Here is a 27633-nt window from a genome sequence, read left to right as displayed (position 1 = left end):
TATAACAACATTGCAACATACATTGAATTATATGGAAATATCATTTAGACATGTAGCTCTTTTACGGCATGCCCTAGAATAGCTCAATACAAACTACTCATTAAAACACATGTACCTGTGTGCCAGACTATAACAGACTATAACATTATGCAAACAGATTTACTCATTAAGTAATTTATAGGTCAATAAGCATATCCATGACTGTGATGGTGTCCAATTCAATGTAGTACCTTTATATCAACTATATTCATCTGATACTTTTTATTGGAGAAAAAGATAGTGGACTAGCTAATGAAAATATTAAAACTTTGTCTCAATAGACTTTCGTAAATATGGCGCAACTTTATAAACATGTTTTGTGAACGAATGTACATTGTGATATCACGTTATTTGTGACGTAATCAAATTAACCTTTAACAAATAAACTTTTCTGAAGAACCTCAATAGCTGTGAAAGCGCTAGAAAGTTTGTCGTTAAGTTTGTTTGTTTGTTTTTTGTTGTTTTTGTTTGTTTGTTTTTTTGTTTTTTTTTCATATATCCAACTCTACATGGACACGATTTTTGTTCTTGATATATATACATTGACACTATGGTCATGTCAGGGTATCGGGCAGACCATCACTGCCCACATTGAAACATTATTTTTAAGAACACTGATGTGGCGCAGCGATATAAGCTGTGGAAATTTCAGACTTGACGATAGGGTGCTGTATATAGCGAGTTCGAGGCCCGGTCAGGGCACGAGTCATAAAGTTGTCTTCTATGTCTTACTTAAGAAATAATTAACGATGATTCGTGTATTGTTGTAGGATATACATCGATGACCAGGATATTTTGCAATTAAATTAATAACGAAGGCCGCAGGCCTGAGTTATTGATTAAAATTGCAAAATATCCGAGTCCGAGTTGTATATCCTGCAACAATACATGAGTCAAAGTTGATTATTTCTATTCTACCATGTACTGTTAAGTACTGAGATCTACCTCTTCCTAATAGAAAAACCGGCAAAGAAACCCCGGGAAATGTGCTGCTACATGGCTGTTGCAATTCACAAGAAACGATAAGGCGCGCGTGCTAATGAATATTCAATCCCGTCAATCCCAAGCCAGTTGACGGCAACGTTACGAGAACTTTCGGGGATGTCGGCCAGAAATTCATGTAGAAATGCTCTCCAAAAGTAAATTGACCTTACAACATATTGCTAAGCAAAGTCTGCTCTTGGTTCATAGAAATCAACAATCTGGCAAATTTATCCGTTGTAAAATACACGGTCTCCGACTTTCAAACGTTTTGGCGCCGCCATGTCTGTTTACAAATGTACGATTTTGGAGGGTAAAGATTGTAACAGCCGTGACTCACGAGCGTGTATTATTGACAAGAGAGTGGATTACTGGCAAATCATACACGATTTTAAACCAATCAAAACTGGCGTTGCATAGCAAATGTGGTAGAATAAATGATAAATCAAATAATTAGCACAATGTATCGGATGCACTATGTGTTAGTGGTCCGAATGTAAAGATTCGAATTTTCTGTCGTAATTGTTCTGTGATGAAAATATGTATATATCTTCATGTTTCATTGAGAAATATTCTTATTTGGTTTTGTTAGAATTAAATTTAATGTCCCAAAATTCTGTCCATTCACCTATGTTAGATAGATCATCTATTAGAGCTTGTGCTGTTTGTTCACACGTGAAAAATATCACTTTTTCTTATCTGACCAAACCTCAGAACACTGCTTGCAAACGTCAGTGGGGAAATTTTAGATTTGCATGTAGCTCTCCGTCATATAATATGCAAGGCACTAGTGAAAAATATAAAAATATTAGCCAAACTCGTGAAATATATCTGGTTTGACTGAAGACACTGTTAGATATCCTCTCTTGAAAGGTGTATCCACGCCGTTAACGACGTGAGCTTGTTTTTACCTAATCGGTTAAGATAGAGAAATTCCAATTACGTCTTCAATTACTTGCATGAAGTTAACATCAACATTGCATACATATTTATTGCCCAACTGGAACGAGAGTAACAGTGAATTCATTCAACTCCTTGGGGTACGACAGGTCGATATAATCCTTCTTTGTAGAATTATTAGCTCCCAAAGACTCGGAAACCCTCATGATGACATCCCCTTTCCTCTAATAAATGATCATGATTCCAAATGAGTGCTTTTATATGACACCTTGCGTTAGTCTTGCTTTGGTACAAGAGAGCATTAAGATTTTAGCACATTCGCAAATAAAAGACAAATCTACTCGATAGTCATTAACAAGACATCAGTCAAAGGAAAGATAGCAATCACAATTCATACGATATGTCGAGTCTGTGACAAGGGTATTGAAAGTGTTTTGTTGTATACAAGCTTAATCTTACCTTATTTCTTCTGGGATCATTTCGATATCGTCATCTGAAAAAATCGTGATCAATTTCAAGAATAAACAATAGACATAGAACGTTTGTATTTCGAAAATAAAAGTATTTGATCAACGAAATGAACCTCAAGTATCTATTGAGTTAAAACGTGTCTTTCAACAGATAACATAAATGAAATTACTTTTACATTTAACAAATCTGAATCATTTTCTTTGATATACAAAAATATGTGTATAACAAAATAAAGATAGTTTTAGGAAGTTATGATGTATGTACGGAAGAGCATTAGGGCCATGAAGCAAAAAATATAAATTCATTTTTTCGTGTTAATAACTCGAAATTTCGACTTACTAACTCGAAATTTCGAGATAATAACTCGAAATTTCGAGATAATAACTCGAAATTTCGACTTACTAACTCGAAATTTCGAGATAATAATTTTAGTTATGGAGATTGGTAATGCACTAGATTTAGTGTCTTTATTCATCATTTGTGTTTCTATGTTAATCATAAGTATATTCAACACAATCTATCATATTCACTTAAAGGGGCATCCCACGAAAGCAAACTAATTTTACTTTTGGTTATTAAGACGAATTGGCTATAAATCATCCTGACCTAAACTGATAGAGAAGATGAAGTTGATTTCCTATTCTTGTGTGTATATATGTATGTGGGAGGCCACTTAAAAGGGGCCAACAACTAAGAAGGCTTATAGTAAATTGATAGTGGAGGTAATAATGACTATAAGGAGGGGCCTTTCATCTATGTTTTCAGTCTTAGACAAATCACGGAATTACAAGTACAGATGCTATCGAAGACTTTGATTAAATGAATTTAACAATTCTGCTTTAAACTTCATAAAAGTTGAAAGTTGGTCACAGATGTACCTGCATATACACGTCATAATGTGGTAACCTAGACGTTGAATAAATGAATCGCCTGAAGATGGCCGTTAGGCCTGAAAACGTTAACAAAACACAACAGTTGTCATATTGAATTTATATTTTTCAACTATATATACATAAACATACAGTGCATTCCTCTTAATATCATGTCCTATTTGTCAGACAAAAACATGATATTTACAGTAGTGTGACATTAAGAGAAACATGTTTTTTTCACTAAATCTAGTGCATTACCAATCTCCATAACTAAAATTATTATCTCGAAATTTCGAGTTATTAAGTCGAAATTTCGAGTTATTCAGTCGAAATTTCGAGTAAGTAAGTCGAAATTTCGAGTTATTATCTCGAAATTTCGAATAAGTAAGTCGAAATTTCGAGTTATTATCTCGAAATTTCGAGTTATTAAGTCGAAATTTCGAGTTAGTAAGTCGAAATTTCGAGTTATCTCGAAATTGCGAGTTATTAAGTCGAAATTTCGAGTTATTATCTCGAAATTTCGAGTTATTATCTCGAAATTTCGAGTTATTAAGTCGAAACTTCGAGTTATTAAGTCGAAATTTCGAGTTATTATCTCGAAATTTCGAGTTAGTAAGTCGAAATTTCGTGTTATTATCTCGAAATTTCGAGTTATTTAGTCGAAATTTCGAGTTATTAACACGAAAAATGGATTTTTTTTTTTTGCTACATGGCCCTAATGCTCTTCCGTATGTATGGTATAATTTACGGTTTAGAGGTTACCATTTATCTGTTTGATAACCTAAGCTGATACCATACCATTAAATAATGATGTGAAAGGACGAGATTCATATATATGAAAAGCAACATTAGTAACAGAAATAGCTTATAACAAAGCAGTAAGATTAAAGTGGTGCTCTATTTCCACTGATGATTCCATTTCAAAGCAGTTACCTTTGTTTCCTTTCAATCATATTGATGAATACCGATTACAATATAATGATAGTTTACTGGTATAATGGAATTGAATTAGAAGGAATTTGCATCTTTATAAGATTACGTTTGTCATAATGTGCATCAAGCAATTTGGTAACACAAACGATTATTCTAGCTTATTGTTTTCAAAAGAAAAAATAAATATCCTTGTTAAAAGTGAATTAAAGCCTCCCTTAATCACAGAAAATACGCATATATATCAATCTATATCCCGTCAGCAACAATTCTGGTAGAATCATAGCATTTTAAAAACCACCTAGAGCGAACCTTAATTGCTGAGTAAAAACGTGCAACTTTATTTACCGCATACATTTTAGTCTTTGAATCATGTCGAAACTCGAACGATTATGACAATGTCTCTATGATTATATGTGTAACTAACATGTGATTATCGATTGGTACATCAATATTAGCGATTAAATGTTGTGCAGCTATTGTTACATAACTAAAATTGCATACTCTTAGCATTGACTCATAAGATTTATTGATATTTAATACAATTTTATGTCATTATTAGCTGTATGATAATTTTAAACTAAAAAAATCATACCTCTTTTGTTTTTTCCGGATCTTCGTTTCTTTGTTACCACAATGACAACTACAACAATCACGACAATGACTGCTGTAGCGGATCCACCGACTGCTCCCAGTATTGGACCAAGGGGAGAAGCTTCAGGGGCAGGCAAAACTGAAGGCAAAAAATGTTATTTAACTTCTTTATAGTCAGTATAACTATATCGAAATACCATATCTTATGTAAAAGCTGAAAGATGCTAAGTATATCGGATCTTTCCAATGAGGAAATCTTAGTGTATCAGATAAACAATATTCTCCCTCAATACCCTGTGTTATTCAACTCTCAGAACATCAGTTAATCATTACAGCTGTTGATTAACAATCTGTTTATACCACACGCGGTATAAACCCTGTACGCATTTTGATTGGCTAACACGGTGAACTTTGACCCAAGCTGCAATTGTTATTGACGTCATCAATAATCTAATGACGTCACATCACCGGGTCCCGGACGTCACCGGCACACTCTATTTGCATACGCGAAATTATACTTGGCCACGTTTCCCTTTGATTCAAGCCGATATTATTGTGGTAGAAACAGGCCACACGACTCAAAATTGTTGGATATGGAATTGATTTCACACAAGTAAGTTATTTTTTTAAAAATAAAGCTAAAGCTCGTGTCTTTTGTAACTTTTAAAAAATAACTTACTCGTGTGAAATAAATTCCATATCCAACAACCATTCGTTGTGTAACCTCTATTTCAGTAATTAGTTGAGTATCAGAAAAAAGGTAAATCTTCTCTCGCACACAGACCGGAGATATTTATGTGTTCTATGATTTTCAAAACATTAACATGAAATATCTTATAAACTATGTCTTAATAATTCTAATGATTAGCTATAGTAATTATATTTTTCAAAATAAGTTGTATACATGTATTAGGACAGTAATAGCTATATGGTTGTGAATATCGCTATACATGTATTGTCATCTATTCTTATAATCTAATAAACAATTTGTTATTAGTAGTAACTAAATTATAAGTATTATTTCTGCAGTAATACATATACCTTAGAAATTCTTGTGACCAATTTCATATCTCAAAAGTTTAATACCAGTTAATATTACTAAAAATGTCTGTAATAAACTCTTCATTGAAAACCATTCACATAGCGGAACCGTGAATTATTTAATCGACGGGCCACGGGCTACACGCGATCTGAAAACGATTGATAAAAATACAGCAGTATGTCTTGAGGACATGCAACTAGATACATTACCTTTTGTTGTGCAGTTCACTTCACGTTCTATCGACGAGTTTCCGAATTCATTCACAGCGAATACCACGAAGAAATGCTGCGTACCTGCAGCAAGGCCAGGTATTGAAATATTAGCAGTCCGGTGTTGTCCTGGATCGGGGGTATTCTCCTTTCTGTAGATGACAAGTGTATCCTGTGTTTGACTTCTTCTGCCGACCACAAATGTTTGGGTAGATCCACCATCGAATGCCGATTTCCAGCTCAGGATAGCTTGGTCTGGGTCAGGACAAATAACTGTTCCTTCGTATGGAGGGTTAGGTTTTCCTAAAAACAAGAATTTTGCCGCAAAAATAGATAAATCCCACATTATAACATACAGTCTTTACTGGTTATTCGAACATACAAAATTGAAATGGAATCAGAGTATCGACTAAGTACCTTGCAGGATAATATTAAATTCGTATCTTCAAATTCGAGTAGGAATAAATTCAATTCATATCGTCCGGTCAGAAACCTAAACCCATTGGCTTAGACGGGAGAATTGCCATTCACAACAACTGTATGACGTCACAGAAACAATACAATGGCATCACAGCAACCATTCCTTATTACTACCTTGTTCAAACTATCCTTTCTTTCCCTGTATGAGTTGTATCTTCTCTAGAAAAAAATATCATTACATGAGTTATACGAGAAGGCTATAACAACACAGGGTTGTTTTTTTTTACTAAATGACTGAGCGGTTAAAATGTGTTCTTTTATGATTCATAGAATCAAACACGGGTCTGTTCCGCGAACAGGGATATCTCAACCCGAGTTTAAGAGATTGGCCAGTCAGCACGAATGATGACCAGCCAAACTTATACTTTTCACCTATGCTTGCAAGCAAATATTTTTACGAAAGTTTTTCATAGCGCAATCTACATTGTTTCTTGGAATGTGCGTCGAAAATTGATGACATCATCACTTACAACATGATTACTCAAAGTAAAATGAGGACGTTATGTTATTGTGAGCAGCGTCATATAGCGCAGGCCAGCTGTCTTTACCCCCTATGCGAGATCGATTTATCTTTTCCCTAGCAATCGCGAGGTAACCCTAAGAAATATGTGTGATTAATAGAGTCCAACATATGTAGGAATGGGGAATAGGAAAATTATACCCGAGGGTGTAGAATTTAACGTCCGAAGGTAGAATTTCCCTATCCCAAATATCTAACATATGATGGACTATTTTTCTCACGCCTTTGTCGTAAAATGCATGAGGAAACTGATGCAACATGGGGAAACTACAAAGAATCTATATGTATTTTTCTCGGTGACCGACAAAGTGTGAATCAAATCCAGGTGATTATCTTGACATATCCTTCGTTAACAGTTTTATTTCATATTTTTCAAGAACCCAATCGTATCTTAATTGGTCAATGATGCGAATGTGAGTTTGTGTTACAATTTAAATAATAAATAAGAATTAACGCATCCTCATATCTATCTTCTGTGAAACAATCTTATATCGGAAGAAACCAGAGATCCGTATTGGTGTGAGTGCCATATTTAAATCTTACAAAAAATCGAACTTTTGTTTCGCGACAGACGAGCACACTATCTATTGGTTTTATAGTGATAGCGTAATGAAATTACCTTGTGCTTCCACTAAAAAGCTATTCCTTCCACTTCCCTGACTATTTGTGGCCATGACGTTGTATGTTCCGTACCAGTGCTCCTGCATGTTTGTACGTATCCCTACCGACACCACAGACAGGTTCGTCGAAAAATAGGCATTGTGTGTTTCAAAGTTGCTTGTCCCGCTTACAAGCTCAGCTGTCTGTTCACTAGAAGCGTTTTGAAACGACCAAGTGAATGAGGGCATAGGATTGGCCAGAAACTTAGCAGTAATAGTCAAGTTTTCTGAGGGAGCCAAACCAAACTTATGATTATAATTTACCCTAGGGTCTTCTCGTGGTTTACCTATAAAAAACATATATATATATAATTTCAGCCATTGTGACGTTATAAGCATCAATAAACTTTTCTTTGCTAAAGCAGTTAAGTGCAAAACTAGTACCCCTCACCAATATAAAATTAGACCACTTAAATATATACAGCACATGGGGGATGCCGGAACTAAACACTCTACAAAGTATTGAGTATATGCACAAGTACCTATGCTGTATACTTAAATTTGCTGCTTGGATCCCGATTTTATTGCTTCTTAAGGCTTGTAACGTACACCAAAAGTTCATACCACTCGGCGCATATACCGCAACCTGTTATAACGTAATCAGGACCAAAGGAGTCGTTTGTATGAAGAGCTTTCGCAATTTATATGTCTGTATAAATGGTAAAATGATGTTTCCGTACCTTTGTTTTTTAATAAAAACAATTAAAGTCAAATCATGACTTGTGAGAAATATCCAGTTAACATGTTCAGAGAAGATAATCATTGATTAATATATCATTATTATGAACATTTCTTTTCTTATTTATATCTTGCATATTCTGTTGATTTTCCACTCATCGCAATCTTATCCTTGCATCGTTATTCTTTAACACCAGAGATATAAACTAATCTTAACCCTGCATTGACATGTTATTTGATAGCGTGTTGCTTCTTACACAAAACGTTGATATATATATCCCTGGTGACGGCTGTGTTAGAGACACTGTTCCCGGCAGAACAGGTGAAAAGTCCGGTGTCCAGACAGTCAGCGTTAGTCAGGGTGTAGGTACTCTCCAGGACGTCTGGGGTGGTCAGTAGAACTGTTTTGTTGGCTTTATAGAACCACTGTATTGTGGACGGAGGGAAACTATCCACCGAACATACCAGAGATATACTGCTACTCTCTGTCAGATTTCCGTCTCCAGTTTTAAAGGCGAGATCAAGTATGTTTGGTGGAACTACAAAACAAAAGACAAAAATAAAAAGCGTAACCCAAATAAACTGCAATTACTTTATACAAGCTGTTTCTATTATCAGTTTTCTAACAAACAAAAGAGGTTCGCTTTCATTGATCAAAAACGAAAAACTTGTATTTTCATTGCCAAATGTTATTTTTTCGCTGCAAATTCTTATTTACTATTAATTAGTAGTTAACAACAATATATATTGAACAACAATATTTATAAAATATTTTGTACAATAAGGATACCAGTAATCTAAAATACAGAAAGATTGGGTAACATTTACAAATAATTAACAAGTGTATATATATGACCTAAATTAACAGAAAGCATTTTTGTTTAACTTATTTTACTATTAATAATGTATTTTCTACCATTGTTGGATCACTAATACCATAGAACGTACTATGTGTTCACAAGTAATACAATAGGGATCAATATGTCTTAATGTTCTGACGAAAATCGCCATGTTGATATTATGCGTAACATAAAATTACATCATTTTAACTCGTTGACGTGCCTTTCCTGTATGACCTTGCGTCCTATGGTGAATATTTTAATACTTTCCTGATACAAAGTAGTGCTTCTATCGACCACTAAACTATATCTTTTATATTTTAATCTGTATCATAAATCCGAGAAAAATGAGAATGCATTCTGATGAAAATGTACATGTATATATTATCCAAACTATTATGAGTATTATTCCGTTTCAACACTCACGATAGTTCCATACAGCTTTACATTTGCTCAAATGTACTCTGACTTGTCACAATCTACAGTTTTGTTCTGAATTGTCCACATTTTCGTTAGTTAGTGTAATACATTTATCACGCACTAAACCTCTTGAAACTTACGTCATAATACTCTGAAACATATTTTTGGTAAGGATAGCTATTTGAAAGATTATCTAACACAATCAGTAAAATCATTGCTAGTGACGTTTCGATAACAGTTTTGTTATCTTCCTCAGGCTAGAATGACAAGTATAGCGTGCATACACCTGGTGGTAAGTGTGCACGATATGGTAATACTTGTTGACAAGTAAGCTCAACTTGAAGTGGTAGTGTATAAGCAAAGTGGCTTCACTTCCAAAGAAGTACTCTGCTGAGCTGCCGAGTTGACTGCAGATGGACTGTCTTTACGACTTCACTTTGTTTAATACCAGGTAAAAGTCATTAACCCGCTACGGGGTATCCAGATAGATTCGTTCTCTTACCGCCTGAAAATGTTGACCTCTCTGTCAGTCACATTTTAATTCCACACCCCCAATCCAGATAAGTGTTTGTCGATTTGTTGAACTTGGGCTCTGATTATCCATGTTTTGATCTGGTGAATTTACTGCCTACTTGGGCTTCAAGTTCTTTCTGATGTTCCCAAAGACGGACTCCCGATTTCTACGGCATATGAATGGTCGCAGTACTTCTATCCAATTTTATGTATGCATTCCATGGTTTCCTCTTTAGACATTTTGTCCTTAGGATGTACGCAGATATTGCGGAGTTTTGAGGGGCTTCATGGATATTGCAGTGCCATTTATCCTGCCAATTGATGATTTACGATAGAATTGCTACTTCTCCTGTCAAGCCATTATTGTATTTTATATTCCGTCTTTTACGCTTTACCGTGCTTTTTAAGATGTTGGCTTACCTTCTGAAGGTCACAGTTGGAATATCCCTATGGTTTCATAGCGGAACGCATATGATTTCGTTCTTGTAATTTGTCATATTGGTCGGTTACAATAATGTCACATCTGTTTAGTAGTGTCCGGACGAAACCCAACGTCTGGTGTGAGGGGTGAGGGGATTGGATATTTAGAAATTGGTCTGCATGTGTCTTTTTACGATACACAAAAAAATTTTCAGTGCCAATCTCTTTTCTAACTTAAGGATAGTCAAGGAAGGGCATGTTGCAATTAACTTCTTCCTCGCTGTCAAGGACGTTAATATGATATGTTAGATCCTTTTGTGGCCCCTTTTCTGCAGCTTCAAAGATGTCATCCACGTATACATTTCCCGCAAGTTAGGCTTACATTTTACCGGAGCAGTAGTTATGAATTCATTCATCATGTGTTCAATGAATTAGTTGGCTACGATAGGAGATACGGAGCTGTCCATGGCAGTCTCAAAGACGTGTTGGTATTGTTGGTATATAGCATCACGGAAGGCGAAAAATGTGAGACAATACATGAAATATGTTTAAACAATTTAAAAGGTCCCAGGGGCCTGTTCTATGACCATTGTAATATCACCCTAAATAGTAGAGTGCGTTGGTTAGTATTGATAGAAAAAAAATCCCCTACTCTTACCATATGGACTTTCATGAAGAGCAGCAAGTACACTATATATATCATTGAAACGTTCTTTTTTAAGAACGCCGATGTGGCGCAGCGCTATAAGCTTCGGGTATTTCTGGCTAGGCGATTGGGTGTCGTAGATCGTGAGTTCCAGCCCCGGTCAGGGCACGAGTCATAAAGTTGTGTTCCTTATATATATATTTATAAATATATATATATGGGGCAAAGAAGTAATTCAAACAGTGAGAACAATAAGGCTTGTTAAATTTTCGAGGCAATCCGCCCCTTTATCAAAACACAAAAAATACAAATACAATCACATGATATATATAAGAAGTACTGGAAATACAATAAAATACAATAAGAATAATGTTTTAGTAACTGGAGAAACCACAATGAACCCTTCGGCAAACGTGGACCGAAGGCGGATACTAGCGTGACTGTATCATGTTCAACACTAGAACGCTATGCGACCAACGGCAGAGATGTTTTGAATTCCTCCGCACGTGAAAGTATATCGAAGAGTTTAAAGACGATTCGTCCCTAAATACTGCTAGTGGACGACATTGCATTGATATCAGATTTCAGAATAAAAAACGCTATGCGACCAACGGCAGATATATATATATATATATATATATTTCTTGTGATTTCGACTTCAAATTCAACATTCCAGCAGACACATATTGGAAAATACATTCCAGTGATTAGTATTTCAAATGTATGATTTCTTCTTAAAACAACCTGTCCATTCTGATCCCTCATTTCACCTGGCAAACAACAATCCAAATGAACATTTCGTAGGCTTCCGTTCTTTTAATGTCCACCTCACCAACTAATCATTATTGTCTTTTTAGTTCTTTGTTGTAAATAAGTAATTGTTAAGTATATATCATCTCATTTTCGTCCTGTATATTGTGAGAGAGACGAAGTACAGAATTTAGTTAATTTTAGATTAATAGGTTTTTAGGCGGCCTGAGTGTGGGAGACAATGATGTTTTGGTCAGCTGGTGTTTCTATATTAAGAGGTGAACATACATTTTATGGAGTCTCTGATTTGGTGACCATATAGTACGGATTTTTTATGTTTTGATGTTCTGCTGTTCTGATTAGTTCTCTGGGGCTATTTATAGCCCGGAGAACTATAGCCAGCGGTCGAAAAATGTACTGCTTTGCACCTTGTAAACAGATTTTAAGCTTAACTGTGCGTTTATGGCTCTATGCTGTGAAGCCAGATTATAGGTATTGTGAAGTTGCTGTGTTGATAACAATCTCAATATTCGATATCAACTGGAATTCATTTAATTTAAGAAAAAATAAGTTTTAATGTCTATTTTTAGTAACAGCGGCGAAACACAAGCTATACCTCCCCCTAGACGACATCGTTGGGCCGAGATTCAGTGCAATTTGTGTATGGTATGTTGGTGTTATCTGGACCATTGACAGTATCAATTAGTTTTGTCGGGGGGGGGGGGGGGGGGGGGGGGGGGGGGGGGGGGGCTTCAACCACTGCTCCCTAAGGTATAGTTTACACTGAAGAGGAAACACACACGTGTGTCTGTGGTCATTGATATTATATGGTTGAAGAGAGTGTCAGAAGGGCAAATAGTCCAAGATAGCATCCCTGTTAAATTGTTTTTCTTCTGTATGGTTAACTTGCTTTTCAAACTTGGTCTGGGGAATTATTTGGTTGGTGTAATTGTTGTTGAAGAATATTGATGCACTGTTGGCTCCCAAGGAGGTGGAGTGGGACACAAAGGGACGATTATACAATTTAAATGCACATGTATTCTATAGTTATGGTCCCTTATTATTAATGTTTGTTTGAATTTATGACCTTTACCTTAAGACCACTGGATCCAGACATGCAAAAACCTTGAAAATCTTCAACTCAGTAACCTTGAGGCCAAGATACCTGGTATTGAACCTGTATTATGCTGGTGAAGCGAAGTGATACATTTTTTTAAACGCGTAACATTGACGTACATTCAAGGACACAGCAGTCAAAGTTTAAATTTTTAAACATTTTTTTCTCAATATCAAGAAGAGGTCAAGAGAAGGTGCTTCATGCAGGCCCATATGGCCTCTTGTTTGGTTGCTGCGCAATACCTTAGTACTCTGTCAGACTCGGATGTCACAGGTCAACGTCACTATTTCTGTCAAATGAAAATCAATTGCTTGGACTACTACATGTAGCTTCAGATTTGAAAGTCAAATGTTAAAGATAATGTTACTATAGATAGAAAAAATAATGCACATATCAATGAAAGACCATGCTTTCCCTAGATGAAAAAGCATTACCCAATGCTACTGGTCACACATTTTTTCGGCATAGCCGTTTAAAATTCTTTTGGCCCCGGAAATGACGCGACAGGTGGCGTTACTGGTCACGATGAAGTATGTGATTGGTCAATGTAGCGGTAAATGCAAAATGCAGACATGCAGTTAAACACGAAACAAAATTAAGATTGAATGCAAGCTGAATACGTTGATGTATCTATTCAAATGACACATTAATAAAATCATATTCCTGATTCAGATACAGTCTTATTATCAGCAAAAATGATTCAAACTGATATAATTTTGTTATCCGTGCTGAAACTGAGGATTTATTAATTAGTTCCTTAATTTATTTCACCAGCAGTTTTACATTATAACCACCAGCATTAAAACTATGCCGTTTATCTTTTTAAAAAAATATTTCTTGTTTTACATATATTCTTTACGTGGATGGATACATATACGGCAACATTTTAAATACTTTGATGTATAAATACTTATTACCGGTTAGCTTGTAATAATAATAATAAATAATGATGAATGTGTTTGGGGTTTTGGGGAGTTTTTGGGGTTTTTTTTACGTTTTGATGACACTATGGCTTCTACGATTGTATCGATACCATCACATGAAGTTAATGTGTATGTGCATTGACTCCCTCAACGAAAGCTTATATGTTTATATGCATAATTTGTATATTTATTTAAAATCTCCGACTCATCTCATCATCGTCAAGTTGGTTATACATATTATATATAAAATATATGCTGGAGATAGATGTGTTGGATAAACATATACACTTATGTAATACGCAATATTAATTAAGTTATAGCTATTAATTGGATAAGCTATGCAGTATTGTATGTCTAATGTAATACTTATCTATTGTTATGCAATGTGTATACGGGTCTAGAGTCACTGAGTACAATCCGTAATTCGATGTATTTATATGTAGGTCAGTACCTAGTTTGATAATTCGATAACTGTGTTTTACTGTAGCTTAATTTAGTGATAGAAGCTTTAATAAGTACACGTGTTGTTCAGAATATTATTTTAACCAAATTTTGAAAGTCGTTTCTTTACAATGGGTTGACGGTACCACTTTATCTGTCACCAACTATGGCGTCAACTAGCTCGATTCCAGAATGTCTGGGATTAGATTCATTAGTAATTGTGTGACAGCTCCAGTCATTTCGTGAGCATTGTGTATGGAAACCGAAGGGCTACAAAACCCAGCATAGGCTGCCAGTATTAGTAGACATAGTAGACCGTTAGTCGAAGAGTTTGAGAGAGAGAGAGAGAGAGAGAGAGAGAGAGAGAGAGAGAGAGAGAGAGAGAGAGAGAGAGAGAGAGAGAGAGTATATACGATCACAGAAGATAAAAAAGAAACATATACAGCTTCACAGCTTCGTCTTCCTCCTTCTTTTTCCTGCACTGCCTTAAGGGTTTCATAGGCTAAGTGTTGTGTCTACAGTGTTGGACAAGAAGACTGCATTTTGTGTTTTCAGTGTTTTTGTTACTTTAATTATGTTTACATTGATAACATACAATTAAGAACATCAATATATATCCTCTATGGATGTATTTCAACCAAAAATACAGTGATGTTGTTTGTTATCAATTTTAAGTGCAACATTAAATCGCATGCGTAAGTATTCTTTTAGGTAACGCAAAAGCACCGGAGTTTGAATAAAAACGCTTAGTAATCTACTGTTCAAACATTTTGGTTCTTTCGTAAAACAGGTATCAACACCCAAACTCCCGGTACTTGTCTCTCGGCTCTTTTAACAGGAAATATTGCAGGTAAACGAGGAAAGGTAACATTTTGATCCTTTGGAGGAGCAGAGGCAGCAATCAGCACGGTTGATTCAGACATTTAAAAAAAAGTACTTAGGATGCGCACAGTTACCTGTTATTTAAGTAAAAGGCATATTTTACCAAAATTACACCTGCAAAACAACATGTTGCTATGATTTATAATATATATATATATATATATATATGTTAGACATAAACATTTTTAGTACACTATTACATACTTACATTGCACAGTAACACTAGTTGTTATAGTCGACTCCCCGACAACATTCCTAGCAGTACATCTGTACGTCCCGTGCTCTGATCTGTCCAGTTGTCCCAGTGACAACACAGGTGAGACAGTAAGGTTGATGTTGTCCGGTCGTGTCCAGACAAAGGTACAGCCAGGTCTACAGTCCGCTGTACAGGTGATGTCCGGTAACGTGTCCCCCTCTGTCCTGGTGTAGGTAGTGTCGGACGGGGACAGAGCTATGGAGGTACCGGGGCCGACTGTAATGAATATTTTGATTGTCATTTTGCAACGAACGCTAATATATTTATAAACAGTATAACAGAGGAATTAATCAAAAATGATATGGGCTGTATTCCTTCTTCATCATTATAATATTACTTTACAAGGTATATATTTAATTACTAAAAGGAACATTATTCAGGAGGCGAATCGCCGTTTGTCAAATGAGTCATTCAATGTACTTCCTAAAATATACAAGACTGGTAACCCTGTGCAACCTGATAACAATTCGATTGTCAAGAATATATATGGTATACCTGTCAACCAGCATTCCAAACGGAACGGAATGTTAGCTTGTCGTGTTTTGATAAATTTTGAAACCATGTTAACAAGTTCGAGCGAAATAATAAACATATCCGACAATCTCTCGTTGTGTAACCTATATAGATACGACTTTCATAACTTTGAATTCAAGTTCAAGTTTATTTATTCCGAAGGCCTTACGGCCCATATGTATACATGTTGCAATACATACATATTAAATACAGTCATACATATTTGGAGAGAGATTTCTCATGACGACTTATAAACATATCCGTACAAAACACATGTACAATATAGATTTATAAGTATAAGAAAGTTTAACATTAGTTAAGTTGAAGTTTACAAGATGTTGAATCAATCTACCACTTAAAATGTATGGTTAATAGATATATGTCGTGCAACATCACCGATAATTTGTATTGTACCGACAGACACACAGATGGGATTTTCAGCGAAGACATTTTGCATATTTACATTTTTAATATAGTAAATATTTCATTTAAGAGAATGGGTAAAACTATTTTCTATTAGCTTAAGTGTGTTTTTTTTTCGATAAATAAATATATTTTTCGAGATTATTCAATTCCTTCACATAATCTATACTTAACAGTTGTAAGAGTTTGAACACGCTAGGTGATTTATAATCATACTTTTTGGTATGCTTTTGTCTAAGTTCTATGTAAATTGGACATTGTAGTATAAAATTGAAACCAGAATGGAGCTTTTCTATATCTTGCTTGCGTACTAGAGTATGCTGTTGACACATGTATCAAACACTGAACATTTTGTGCTAATATTGAAATTATTTTTCTTCAGTTTACTATTACATGTAATTGCAAAAAAAGCTTTTCTTGTCTGGTTAGTAATGTGTTTCTGTGTAACATTAAACTTTCCATTGAAATTCATCAACATTCCCAATTACTTTAATTCATTTACTAAATCAATTTCCTGGTTATTGCAGGTCTATTTTGCACCATCAATAGACGTCCAACTCGGATGGGTTAATCAAACATGCATATATGTATTATGTTAATGACGAATCTGTGGACGTTCAACTAAGATATTTGCAAATTATTAGATATAGTATAATGCCTGTCGAGATATAAGTACTGCTTTTAAATTGTTATGAAATGTGTATTCGGGTGAATTTTAGATAAGGAAATCTTCTTGATCAGTTAAGGTATGAAAGTCTGGAAACAGCCTTAATGTGTTATAAAAGTGTAATAGGATCGACGGTATGTCAACTTTATTGGTTTTTTTTCTAATCCATAGATATATATATTTTTAAATGCATTACATCAGGAAAAGTATGTCCCCAAATAAAGTATGTACTAATTGGATTTGCTTTGTTTCTTGTTAAATCCCCCAGCGTGAGGAACGACTTATTGAGATTAATCGATTTACACTATCCTTACTATTCTTTATTGTTATTTCCGCCTTAACCATTCATCGGAGTTCCTCGGGAAATAAGAAGGTTGCAAACAAATTGACATCGCTATTTGAGACGACACCTAAAAGCACAAACACGTGTATTATTAAACGATTCAAGACGGCTGCATATTAGCGTAAACATTTTGAAATTTAACATTGGCGCTTCACGGTGAAAATTGCTGGAAGGAATGCTTATTTGATGGAATATAAAAGTAAACACATTCTATAAAATTGTCACCAGAAGGAGGCTTCTGATCAGTCGAATCTGGTATGTTGTCCGATTTCGAAGTGGTTTTGGTTTAGGTGTATATTTTGTTATTATTGCATAACATTATTATTATGGCTTCAATTAGATTTACAACATTGGATGTTGTTTGAAGACTTACATATATGTATGTGACGGTCCCGTTACTTCTTTATATTGTATAAGTAAAAATCATACATAGGCAGGGGAAAATAAATGTTCTCCTATAACACCATTTATGCCTGGTCCTAATAAAAGCTCGACAAATCATATAAATTCCAAGGGCGCTACCACGCCGCTGACTGAACACGGTGCGGAATGAATTTATTACAGACATATAAGCAAAACATAAACACAAATATACAGCAATATTTACTATAGCTCTATATATTTCCTTCACTATACCACAAACCAGCACACTGTATAGTTAACTTTAAAAAAATGGACGTGTACGCTGTTCAATGTGAATGACTACACTGTGCACCTGCACGTGTGCCACAAACTACAAACGCGCCCCCTATCAGCAGAAAGGAGAAAACAATTTCGTTCTTATTCGTTTCCTCAAACGATCGAAATAATATTCTATCAATACTGAATATACACTTACATCTTATATATTAGTGTTCGACGTTCCCTTCTACTTTTCTCGATATGTTCCATGTATACTTACATGTATATAGTCCGACCAGAATTTTGAAATTTGATTAGCATATTAGTTACAGACGAGTCTATAGTCATTTAGGGGAAATAGGTGTTTTGTATATATATTATAACAAACCATCAGCTGCGTCATTTGTATTTATACTGGTCTAGATTTAGCCACAAAACTATTAAAATGTGAACAATTGATCTCAGAGTTACTTGAATATGTGTAAACCATGCATCAAAAATAAGTGATTCCATCCCTGTGTTGTCAATATAAAAGTGTAACAAAAATGAATGGTCCAAAACAGCACCCTGCTCGACACAGTAGTATTTCTAATCGATATGTTTTGTTAACACACCTGTGAACAAATGAAACTACCCACTTTGAATATTCCACAAAAAGGTCAACGCGACAGGTCATTCTGGTTTGACTATACCATATTGACACTGTACAGTAACACTGGTTATTATAGTCGACTCCCCGACAACATTCCCAGTTACTAACACTGGACAGTAACACTTGTTATTATTGTCGATTCCCCGACAACATTCCCAGTTACTTACACTGGACAGTAACACTTGTTATTATTGTCGACTCCCCGACAACATTCCATGCAGTACACCTGTACGTCCCGTGTTCTGATGTGTCAAGTTGTCCCAGTGACAACACAGGTGAGACAGTAAAGTTGGTGTTGTCCGGTCGTGTCCAGACAAAGGTACAGCCAGGTCTACAGTCCGCTGTACAGGTGATGTCCGGTAACGTGTCCCCCTCTGTCCTGGTGTAGGTAGTGTCGGACGGGGACAGAGATATGGAGGTACCAGGGCCATCTGTAATGAATAGTACGCTGAATATGAATTTGCAACTAATACTTATATATCATTTATTATAGACAACTAGGGACAGATAAAATAAGTAGGTCATGTTATTTTATGCAATGATTTAGCGTTGGCCTCTGCTGATTAGAACATAAACTTACTGCAATAATGCTACTGCATTCAACAGTTACATTCAGCGATGAATAACTGACAGTACACGTATTAATATTGTTCACATAGAGTAGACAACGGAATTTGATGTTCAGTTAGCAACAATGACATACACCATTTAGAGTTATCTGCTTTTATATACTATAGCCGATGTACATAAGACGAAATTGATAAGTTATATACTGACACTGTACAGTAACACTGGTTGTTATAGTCGACTCCCCACCAACATTCCTAGCAGTACACCTGTACGTCCCGTGTTCTGATCTGTCTAGTTGTCCCAGTGACAACACAGGTGAGACAGTAAAGTTGGTGTTGTCCAGTCGTGTCCAGACAAAGGTACAGCCAGGTCTACAGTCCGCTGTACAGGTGATGTCCGGTAACGTGCCCCCCTCTGTCCTGGTGTAGGTAGTTGCCGACGGGGACAAGGATGTGGAGGTACCGGGGCCGTCTGCAACCGTTTGATGTTTATAAAATAGATCATTTTCTATTCGGAGCGGAAGCTGACAAACCAAAAAATGCATTTGGGAAGGCTTTTCATTGGATCACTTGCTTAGTGTTGGATATATTCATCAAGATAAAATTTGCTGACTTACATCTAATTTGAAAATAGGCAAATCCTACTAAAGTGTAACTTTTTCTTATTGATATCTTCATTAATTTACATTTACTTGTTAAAACTTGCTTTTTTGTTTAACAACATGTTAAAACGATGAGATGACAACGCGTGCTTTTGGAGTGCAAATCGGGAGAGCTGACAACTCTGGTTAGAACTTTCTTCGCGCATTGAAGGGGAGGAGGGGGGGGGGGGGGGCGCTATGCAGCAAATGTTATTGTTTAGCTCGGTTCGCCCCACAAGTCAATGTGAGATCAATATTCAACTAATCATAAGCAGAATGATATCATTTAAAAAAATGAGCATTTAACTAATGTATTGTTATTTATATAAAAAAGCATCATATGAATATATTGAAAATTAATTTAGATGGAGTCGAAAATTGTTATTTTAGGGTCAGGATGTTCCGAATGATTTATTGTTTAAACCTATTGCAGATTCTCATTTAGTACATTACAGTGTGCAATTGGGCACGAAGAGGATGGGCGAGGTAGCTGAGGTAAGATCAGCGAGGTATGAGCACATTGTCATAACACAGTGTGAAGTTTTAAATTGTCACGGTATCAGGATTTTAAGATTACCAACGGAAACAAAAGTGTTATATATATGTCCAGTAATTTTTCGATTCTAATTTTAGTAAAAAAAAATGTTGATGTTAGGAACATTGTATGTCCTTTTGTGTATCGACATTTAACCATTTGAATTTCACAAAGCATGGCTCTGTGTAAGTGCCTTACATGCTGTTTACAACCTTCATTAAATTATGTAACATTTTTAATAGCGACCTTGATTTTGACTTTACAAATTTTGTAATTCACCAATGCCAATCCTCATATCACAATTAAACACCATGAGAAGTTTTGCAAAATTTGGATTCTACGATAATCTTCGGAAACCAAAGCGCTGGTGAATGGACTGAAGGACATCCTGATCACTATAGGACACCAGGTTGACGTACTTTACCTTTCTCCATAATGAAAATGACAAAGAAAAAGAAAGAAAGAAAATATATAAATACATGTGTTTATGTGTGCCTATACGTACAATACACAGTGATGTTGATGTCAGCACCTCTCGCACTCCCGTACCCATTACTGGCCGTACACCTGTACACGCCCCCCTGACTACGCTGTATGTTGGTGAGTTGGAGACCTGACCCTGTTATATAGGACTGTCCATCCTTTGTCCAGCTGTAGGTACAGGCCGGGTTACAGTCAGCAGAACACGTGATGGTGGGGCTAGTCTGTCCCTCTGTAGGAGTGTAGGTCACAGTTGATGGAGTCAGACTTACGGTTGATGGTCCGTCTTAAAGAAATGAATGAACTATAAAAAACCAATAAAGCAGCGAAACGGCACTTTTTTCTTCATGAGACATTTTGTTACCGAAAAATAGTAGACAACACATTCTCTTTCCTTTCTCTAGATGAGGCCTACAGTGAACTACTTGTAGTTTGCAATTCGTCGTCGAGTCAACTGTGGAATTTTGACCAGCATAAAATACGAACGGAGTTTTGTTGATTTGAACTCCGAAAGAAGAAAAACACAATAAATGAAATTTAGGCTTTTGATGTCAATGATGTTTCGATTTGCACTACTACGTACAAAATGGGGAAAAACTACTATTTAGATGGGGAAAAAATGTCTTAGAATTGATCATGGGTACCAAGGTTCTGGTGAACACCATTATTTGAACGAAGAAGTACAATGTATTTGTAAAAGAAAAGAAAAAAAAATTATAAGGCTAGATAAAATCTGCTGAGTATCATATGGCAGTATGACAAAAATCTACATTATCCATGACCTGAACCCTGGAAATTGACATACAATCGATGATGTTTCGGGGTTCAAGGTTTTAAAGATATCACTCTGACACACTAACGTTTGGTGCAAGAGGTCACATATACATAATAACAATGATACGTGGCGTACAGTTAAACAATTTCACAATTTATAATAATATTTGTGATACGATTATTAAACAATGGAGGAGCAAAGTAATGACACGATGAACGCTCTATGAGATATTACAACATTATTAACATTACAGATAACCATAAAAAAATGATCAATTATTCCTAATTGGTTCACTTTCCTCAAAAGATACAATGATACATACTCACACAATAAATTAATACTTGTACTTTTAGTCGACTCCCCAACAACACTCCTAGTTACTTACACTGTACAGTAACACTGGTTATTATAGTCGACTCCCCAACAACATTCCTAGCAGTACACCTGTACGTCCCGTGTTCTGATCTGTCCAGTTGTCCCAGTGACAACACAGGTAAGACAGTAAAGTTGGTGTTGTCCGGTCGTGTCCAGACAAAGGTACAGCCAGGTCTACAGACCGCTGTACAGGTGATGTCCGGTAACGTGTCCTCCTCTGTCCTGGTGTAGGTAGTTGCCGACGGAGACAGCGCTATGGAGGTTCCGGGGCCGTCTGCCATAATTTATATGTATTGTTAGTGAATGAGAACACACATTTTTTATTTTTATTTTTTAGACTTTAATATGATATGAAATGTAAAAACAAAGTTGTGATAATGTGTTATCACTTAATTAAGAAAACCTATAGTTCGGTGGGTTTGTAAATGATTTGGAGGATAAAGTCAAACAGAGCAGCCCTTTTTCTTTGTAAAATTTTCAAATGATGACGTAACGCCGTTTGCCATATTATCTTGAACTTCATTCCAGGTCACATGGGTTAAATAAGCTACAATCTTCAACCGACTTCTTGTCAATAACGAATAGAACCAGGGATTTGATATTTGGCCTGTAGCATGCTGTGGTGAAGGACTACCAAGTTTGTTCAAATAATGACCTTGAGCTTCATTCAATGTCACATGGGTCAAATAGGCTATAATCTTCAACCGACTTATTCTCATTGACCAAGAGGCCCAGGAACTTGATATTGGGCCTGTAGCATGCTAGGGTGTAGGGCTACTAAGTTCTTCAAATTAATCACCTTGACCAACATTCAAGGTCACAGGGGTGAAATCGGCTTAAATCTGTAAACAATAATTTTGCGATAGTCAAGAGTGTCCGAGACCGGATATTAGGCCAATAATGTGCTGGAATGAAGGACTAGAAAATGTATTGATATGAATAAACCTATCCTACTCTGATATTTGAATAAAATGTCAGCAGCATAGTATCTGTAGAAATGACCACAATCAACTTTAAAGTTGCTGTAGAGCCAGGTGAGCAATACAGGCCCATTGGGCCTTTTGTTTAATTTGTATTTTTTTTCAATTAAGTTTTACATCGCTATTGGCAACGTCACTGCAAACATTCCCGCCACCATAATAATTCAAAAGGCGAGATATGATGCCTGCAGTTGTTTTATTAAATTTCCCTGCTCACACTGTATAAAAGTATCGGTTGCTTTAGTCGATACCCGAACAACATTCCTATTCCTAACAATGACATACACCATTTCAAGTCAATATCAAACTGCTTTTATATACTATAACCGTTGTACATATGACCAAACTGATAAGTTATATGCTTACATTGTACAGTAATATCGGTTGTAATACTTGACTCCCCGCCAACATTCCTAGCAGTACACCTGTACGTCCCGTGTTCTGATCTGTCCAGTTGTCCCAGTGACAACACAGGTGAGACAGTAAAGTTGGTGTTGTCCGGTCGTGTCCAGACAAAAGTACAGCCAGGTATACAGTCCGCTGTACAGTTGATGTCCGGTAACGTGCCGCCCTCTGTCCTGGTGTAGGTAGTGTCGGGCGGAGACAGAACTGTTGAGTTACCGGGACCGTCTACAAAATATTAAATTATCTAAAAAGATATTACTTCATACACTATAATGACTTGTTGATCGGATGTACTTGAAATGCCTTTGGGTGACAGCTTGCTTTATTGTTAGCTGTACCTTCTTATTACAACCTGAATCACTTTCATAGCTTGCCATTAAGTACTATATGACATAGGATGATTTTAATTTGCCTGTTATAAATTTCCTATACCGACTGCTGACAGAAAATCCCTTAAAACACGGCTTGAGAGATGTTTGAGAAGACCCTTGGACAGATTCATTGTAAACATGAAACATTTTCCTACGCAAAAAGACTTGATACTCGTTGATATGCCTTGTTGTTCTTTATCACTTCGAGGTTGCATTTTGAGAACTTGATATAATGTATTGTTTACCGAACGTAAATGTATCCCGCTATCTGAGCAAGTATATACGTACAGTAGACGGTGATACTGACTTCGGCACCCGTCGCACTGCCGTGGTTATTAATGGCCGTACACTTGTACACGCCCTTCTGACCACGCTGTATCTTGGCGAGTTGGAGACCTGACCCTGCTACAAAATACAAGATGCAGAAAACTCTATTCTACATCGAATATGCACAACATGTTAACATAAGCTCGAAAGAGCTTTTATTTCGACAAACATAAATATTTAACAGCACTAGTTTAGGTAGTTATCAATCACAGATGTAGATTTAAAGAACACAAAGGTCTAAGAATGAAAACAACAATAGCATAGATACTATGTTACATACGGAGCAGCCTCCGAGATTCTACGTAGTTTTAACTTTCTGTAGGGTATTTGAAAGGAAGTTCAATATCCTTGGCGCCTCGTACCTGTTGTAATGGATTGTCCAGCCTTTATCCAGCTGTAGGTACAGGCCGGGTTACAGTCAGCAGAACACGTGATGGTGGGGATAGTCTGTCCCTCTGTAAGAGTGTAGGTCACAGTTGGTGGAGTCAGATTTACGGTGGATGGTCCGTCTGAAACGGGTGTAGGGAAAGAAATCAATAGAGTGTAAGTAGCAGTGGCAAAATTAAGAGCTACTGTCACAGGGCCATCTGTAAAACAATTTCCTATCTGAGAGCATTTAACAATATTGACAGTAAATATATCCTTACATTTATGTTAACGAATTTAAAACGTCCGCCATCAGATTTTAAAATTTAGTGACAATGGTATGACATAAATGTGTCACTTTGTAGTAGTGTTAACGTTATCTTATCATCTTCTACGTCTACTGTCGTCGCCCAGGCAAAACAAACAGTGGTCTTAAATGCTTTGTTTATTTGGATTTTGATGTATATTGTATTGTAATAAATTATGCTTTTATAACAACTATTTATGGCATTTAAAAACATTAAAAACATACTCAAATAAATAACTGTAAATAAATAGTCAATATACAGTGTAACACAAGACACAGGTACCCGGATTCGAAAAAAATTGAGCTACAGGTCTAGTGTTGCAAAATAACTTCTGAATTTAAATAACTTCAGGAAATGACCTGTTACAGGTTACATTGATATTTGCCCACGAGCCAATTTAATAATTACCGGATGATATGTGTAGCATTATATGAGACAACCCATGAGATATGTTTAAAAAATTCCCATGGGCCTGTTCCATGACCATTCTAATATCACCCTACACGGGACTGTGACATGGTTCCATTTTTAGTCAAAATAAAGCACATTTAATTTTTTGCTTCAAAAGTTATAATTTTCTTTAGAGTGATATTTACTGCAAATCATAGATGCACTTATGCAGCAAAAACAAAAATTACACAATCTTAAACCCCAAAAATACCTAAATTTGTAAGCCAATTTTAAGCCATGTTCACTTTTATGGAATTGGTACTAATTCCGGTTCTTGTACACCGAAAATATTTGCCAATTATTTGGACCATCATGTTAAATATATATGGTGACCTTTTTAGAAAAATTGAAAACCGGTAAAATTGTCATATATATACAACAATCTGCAGGGAGGTAATTTTCAAAATAGCCCTGCAGGTTGGGCGTAAGAATTGTATCTGCCTGATTGTAAGAGGCGACTAAATTTCAGATCTTATCTTTTCTCTTCTTTCTTAGCAACTTTCTTCTTCCTAATGACTCCCTTGACAATGCCTCACTTTTGGCCTTTAGGTTCGCCTTTAATGTTCTCGTGCCAGTTATTGGCAACTGCATGCCTAAATGCTTTCAGAGGACCAATATATAGTCACGATCCTCTTCGGGTGATTTAACCAGGTTATATATAATATGTAATAGGCCCCTGGAACCTTTTGAAATTTTTTAACATATTTCATGGGTTGTCTCATTGACTTTGGAAGTGATTATATTACACTATTTGACGACAATAGTAAATAACCATAACATTTAAACCCTGTATCCTTTTAAAACTAGGGTATTATAATGTAAATGAATGCAGTCTTCCGGTTATTCACAAATGCCATATATAAACTGAAACCGAACCTTTGTGACTCGAAGCGACAGTACACTCAATACAGTCAAATAGTCGAGATGTTAAAAGCTCAAAACAATCAAGATGATTTGAACAACCGATCGATGGAGAGTTTATGGCGTTAGTTAGCGTATTGGCGAATTGTAGGTATGCGACCTACCGGAACTTGTCTCCTCCATTTTGTCCAGTCAGTTTAGGATATAACTCGAAAATTATTGCATCCAAATATATTTTCATTCATTTATTCATATTTATTAATGTGAATGTTAAAACACAAAAAGTGAACCAATATCTTAATTTGGGGAAAAGCTGACAAATTGGAATCAAGAAAATAAGCATAATATTGTATAAAACATATCCGGCATGCAATGATATCAACATTAGCTATTGCATCAAAGAAATAGAAGTAATACATTATAAATATGGTTTGAAAGTATTTAAATGTTAACATATTGGCTCTAATTGCATGCTCTCCTCAGCAGTAATACAACCTTGTTTAAGATATCTTGAAATCACGAAATTGATCGATGCCCCTTAAAATGTTCATTTTTCTGAAATATTTTGACACGGATCACCACTAATATTTTCCTTATAATTAATAGGAATTTGTGCCGAAAACAAGTGTTTTAATGTTAAGAATCTTGCGTTTTCACCATTTTTTTTGCTTTACAGACAAGACAACAATGATTGTTTTCATTGTCAGACCTTCGCCACATATAAAACTGAGCTTACTGAAATTTGAATTTCAAATAAGCGAAAAACATCAATGGATACAAGGAGGTTTATCTTAGGACTAAATCGTGACTGTCCAATTTTGAGTCTAATCGTGATAAAAAAAATAATGGCCGACAGACAGCTATCATAATTTTGAGAGTTGGAGCATAATACTGATGCATTTCAAATAGTTCATCTTTCTTAGACTTGATATGCAGGTTCGACAGTTGAAGTTTATTATCACCAATTTCTGGAAAAGTATGCGAAGTTCTCAAACTTCAAATGTAGGTCTTGGTCGCTAGTTGTATCCATTTAATAATTAGTTCAAAGGAGAAACAAAAACTATAGACAAGCAACTATCTTGGCCTTTTATAGCTGCAGATTATTATTGTTATTTTTTGGAGAAATAATCTAGGAATATTTCTCAGTGTTTGCCTGTTTCTTTTTGTCTTTACTCTGTTGTGGTCATTTAGTTATGAGTCTGATCGGGGTAATAAAATCATCTAGAGACAGCCATCTTAGATGTTGACAGTTCAAGACTATTCTTTAATATATTACAGAAGGTTCTTGATAGATCTTTCTTAGACTACCTGTGAAGCACTCCAAAATGTTTAAAAGGAAGATAAGAAGGAAAAATGAAGTAGAGAAAATATCAGTCTTTCGTAGGACCT

The 27633-nt window shown here is 35.8% G+C and overlaps 1 protein-coding gene across 3 annotated transcripts in view; it reads right to left on the bottom strand.

Annotated features, from left to right (window-relative positions):
• The window catches only part of LOC117340949, a 38531-nt gene extending 30561 nt beyond the window's left edge, over positions 1 to 7970 (bottom strand). For all 3 annotated transcript variants that reach the window (XM_033902744.1, XM_033902745.1, XM_033902746.1), the window contains exons 1-4: positions 7658 to 7970; positions 6039 to 6341; positions 4789 to 4926; positions 2380 to 2413 (exon numbers count right to left, since the gene is read on the bottom strand). In XM_033902744.1, the coding sequence (XP_033758635.1) occupies positions 2380 to 2413; positions 4789 to 4926; positions 6039 to 6341; positions 7658 to 7886 (704 nt within the window). In that variant the 5' untranslated portion in view covers positions 7887 to 7970. The remainder of the gene's footprint in view (positions 1 to 2379; positions 2414 to 4788; positions 4927 to 6038; positions 6342 to 7657) is intronic.
• Between the last annotated feature and the right edge of the window lie 19663 nt (positions 7971 to 27633).

Source organism: Pecten maximus, chromosome 13, assembly GCF_902652985.1.
Source record: "Pecten maximus chromosome 13, xPecMax1.1, whole genome shotgun sequence".
NCBI classification, from domain to species: Eukaryota; Metazoa; Mollusca; class Bivalvia; order Pectinida; family Pectinidae; genus Pecten; species Pecten maximus.
This window is presented reverse-complemented; position numbering and strand designations above follow the sequence as displayed.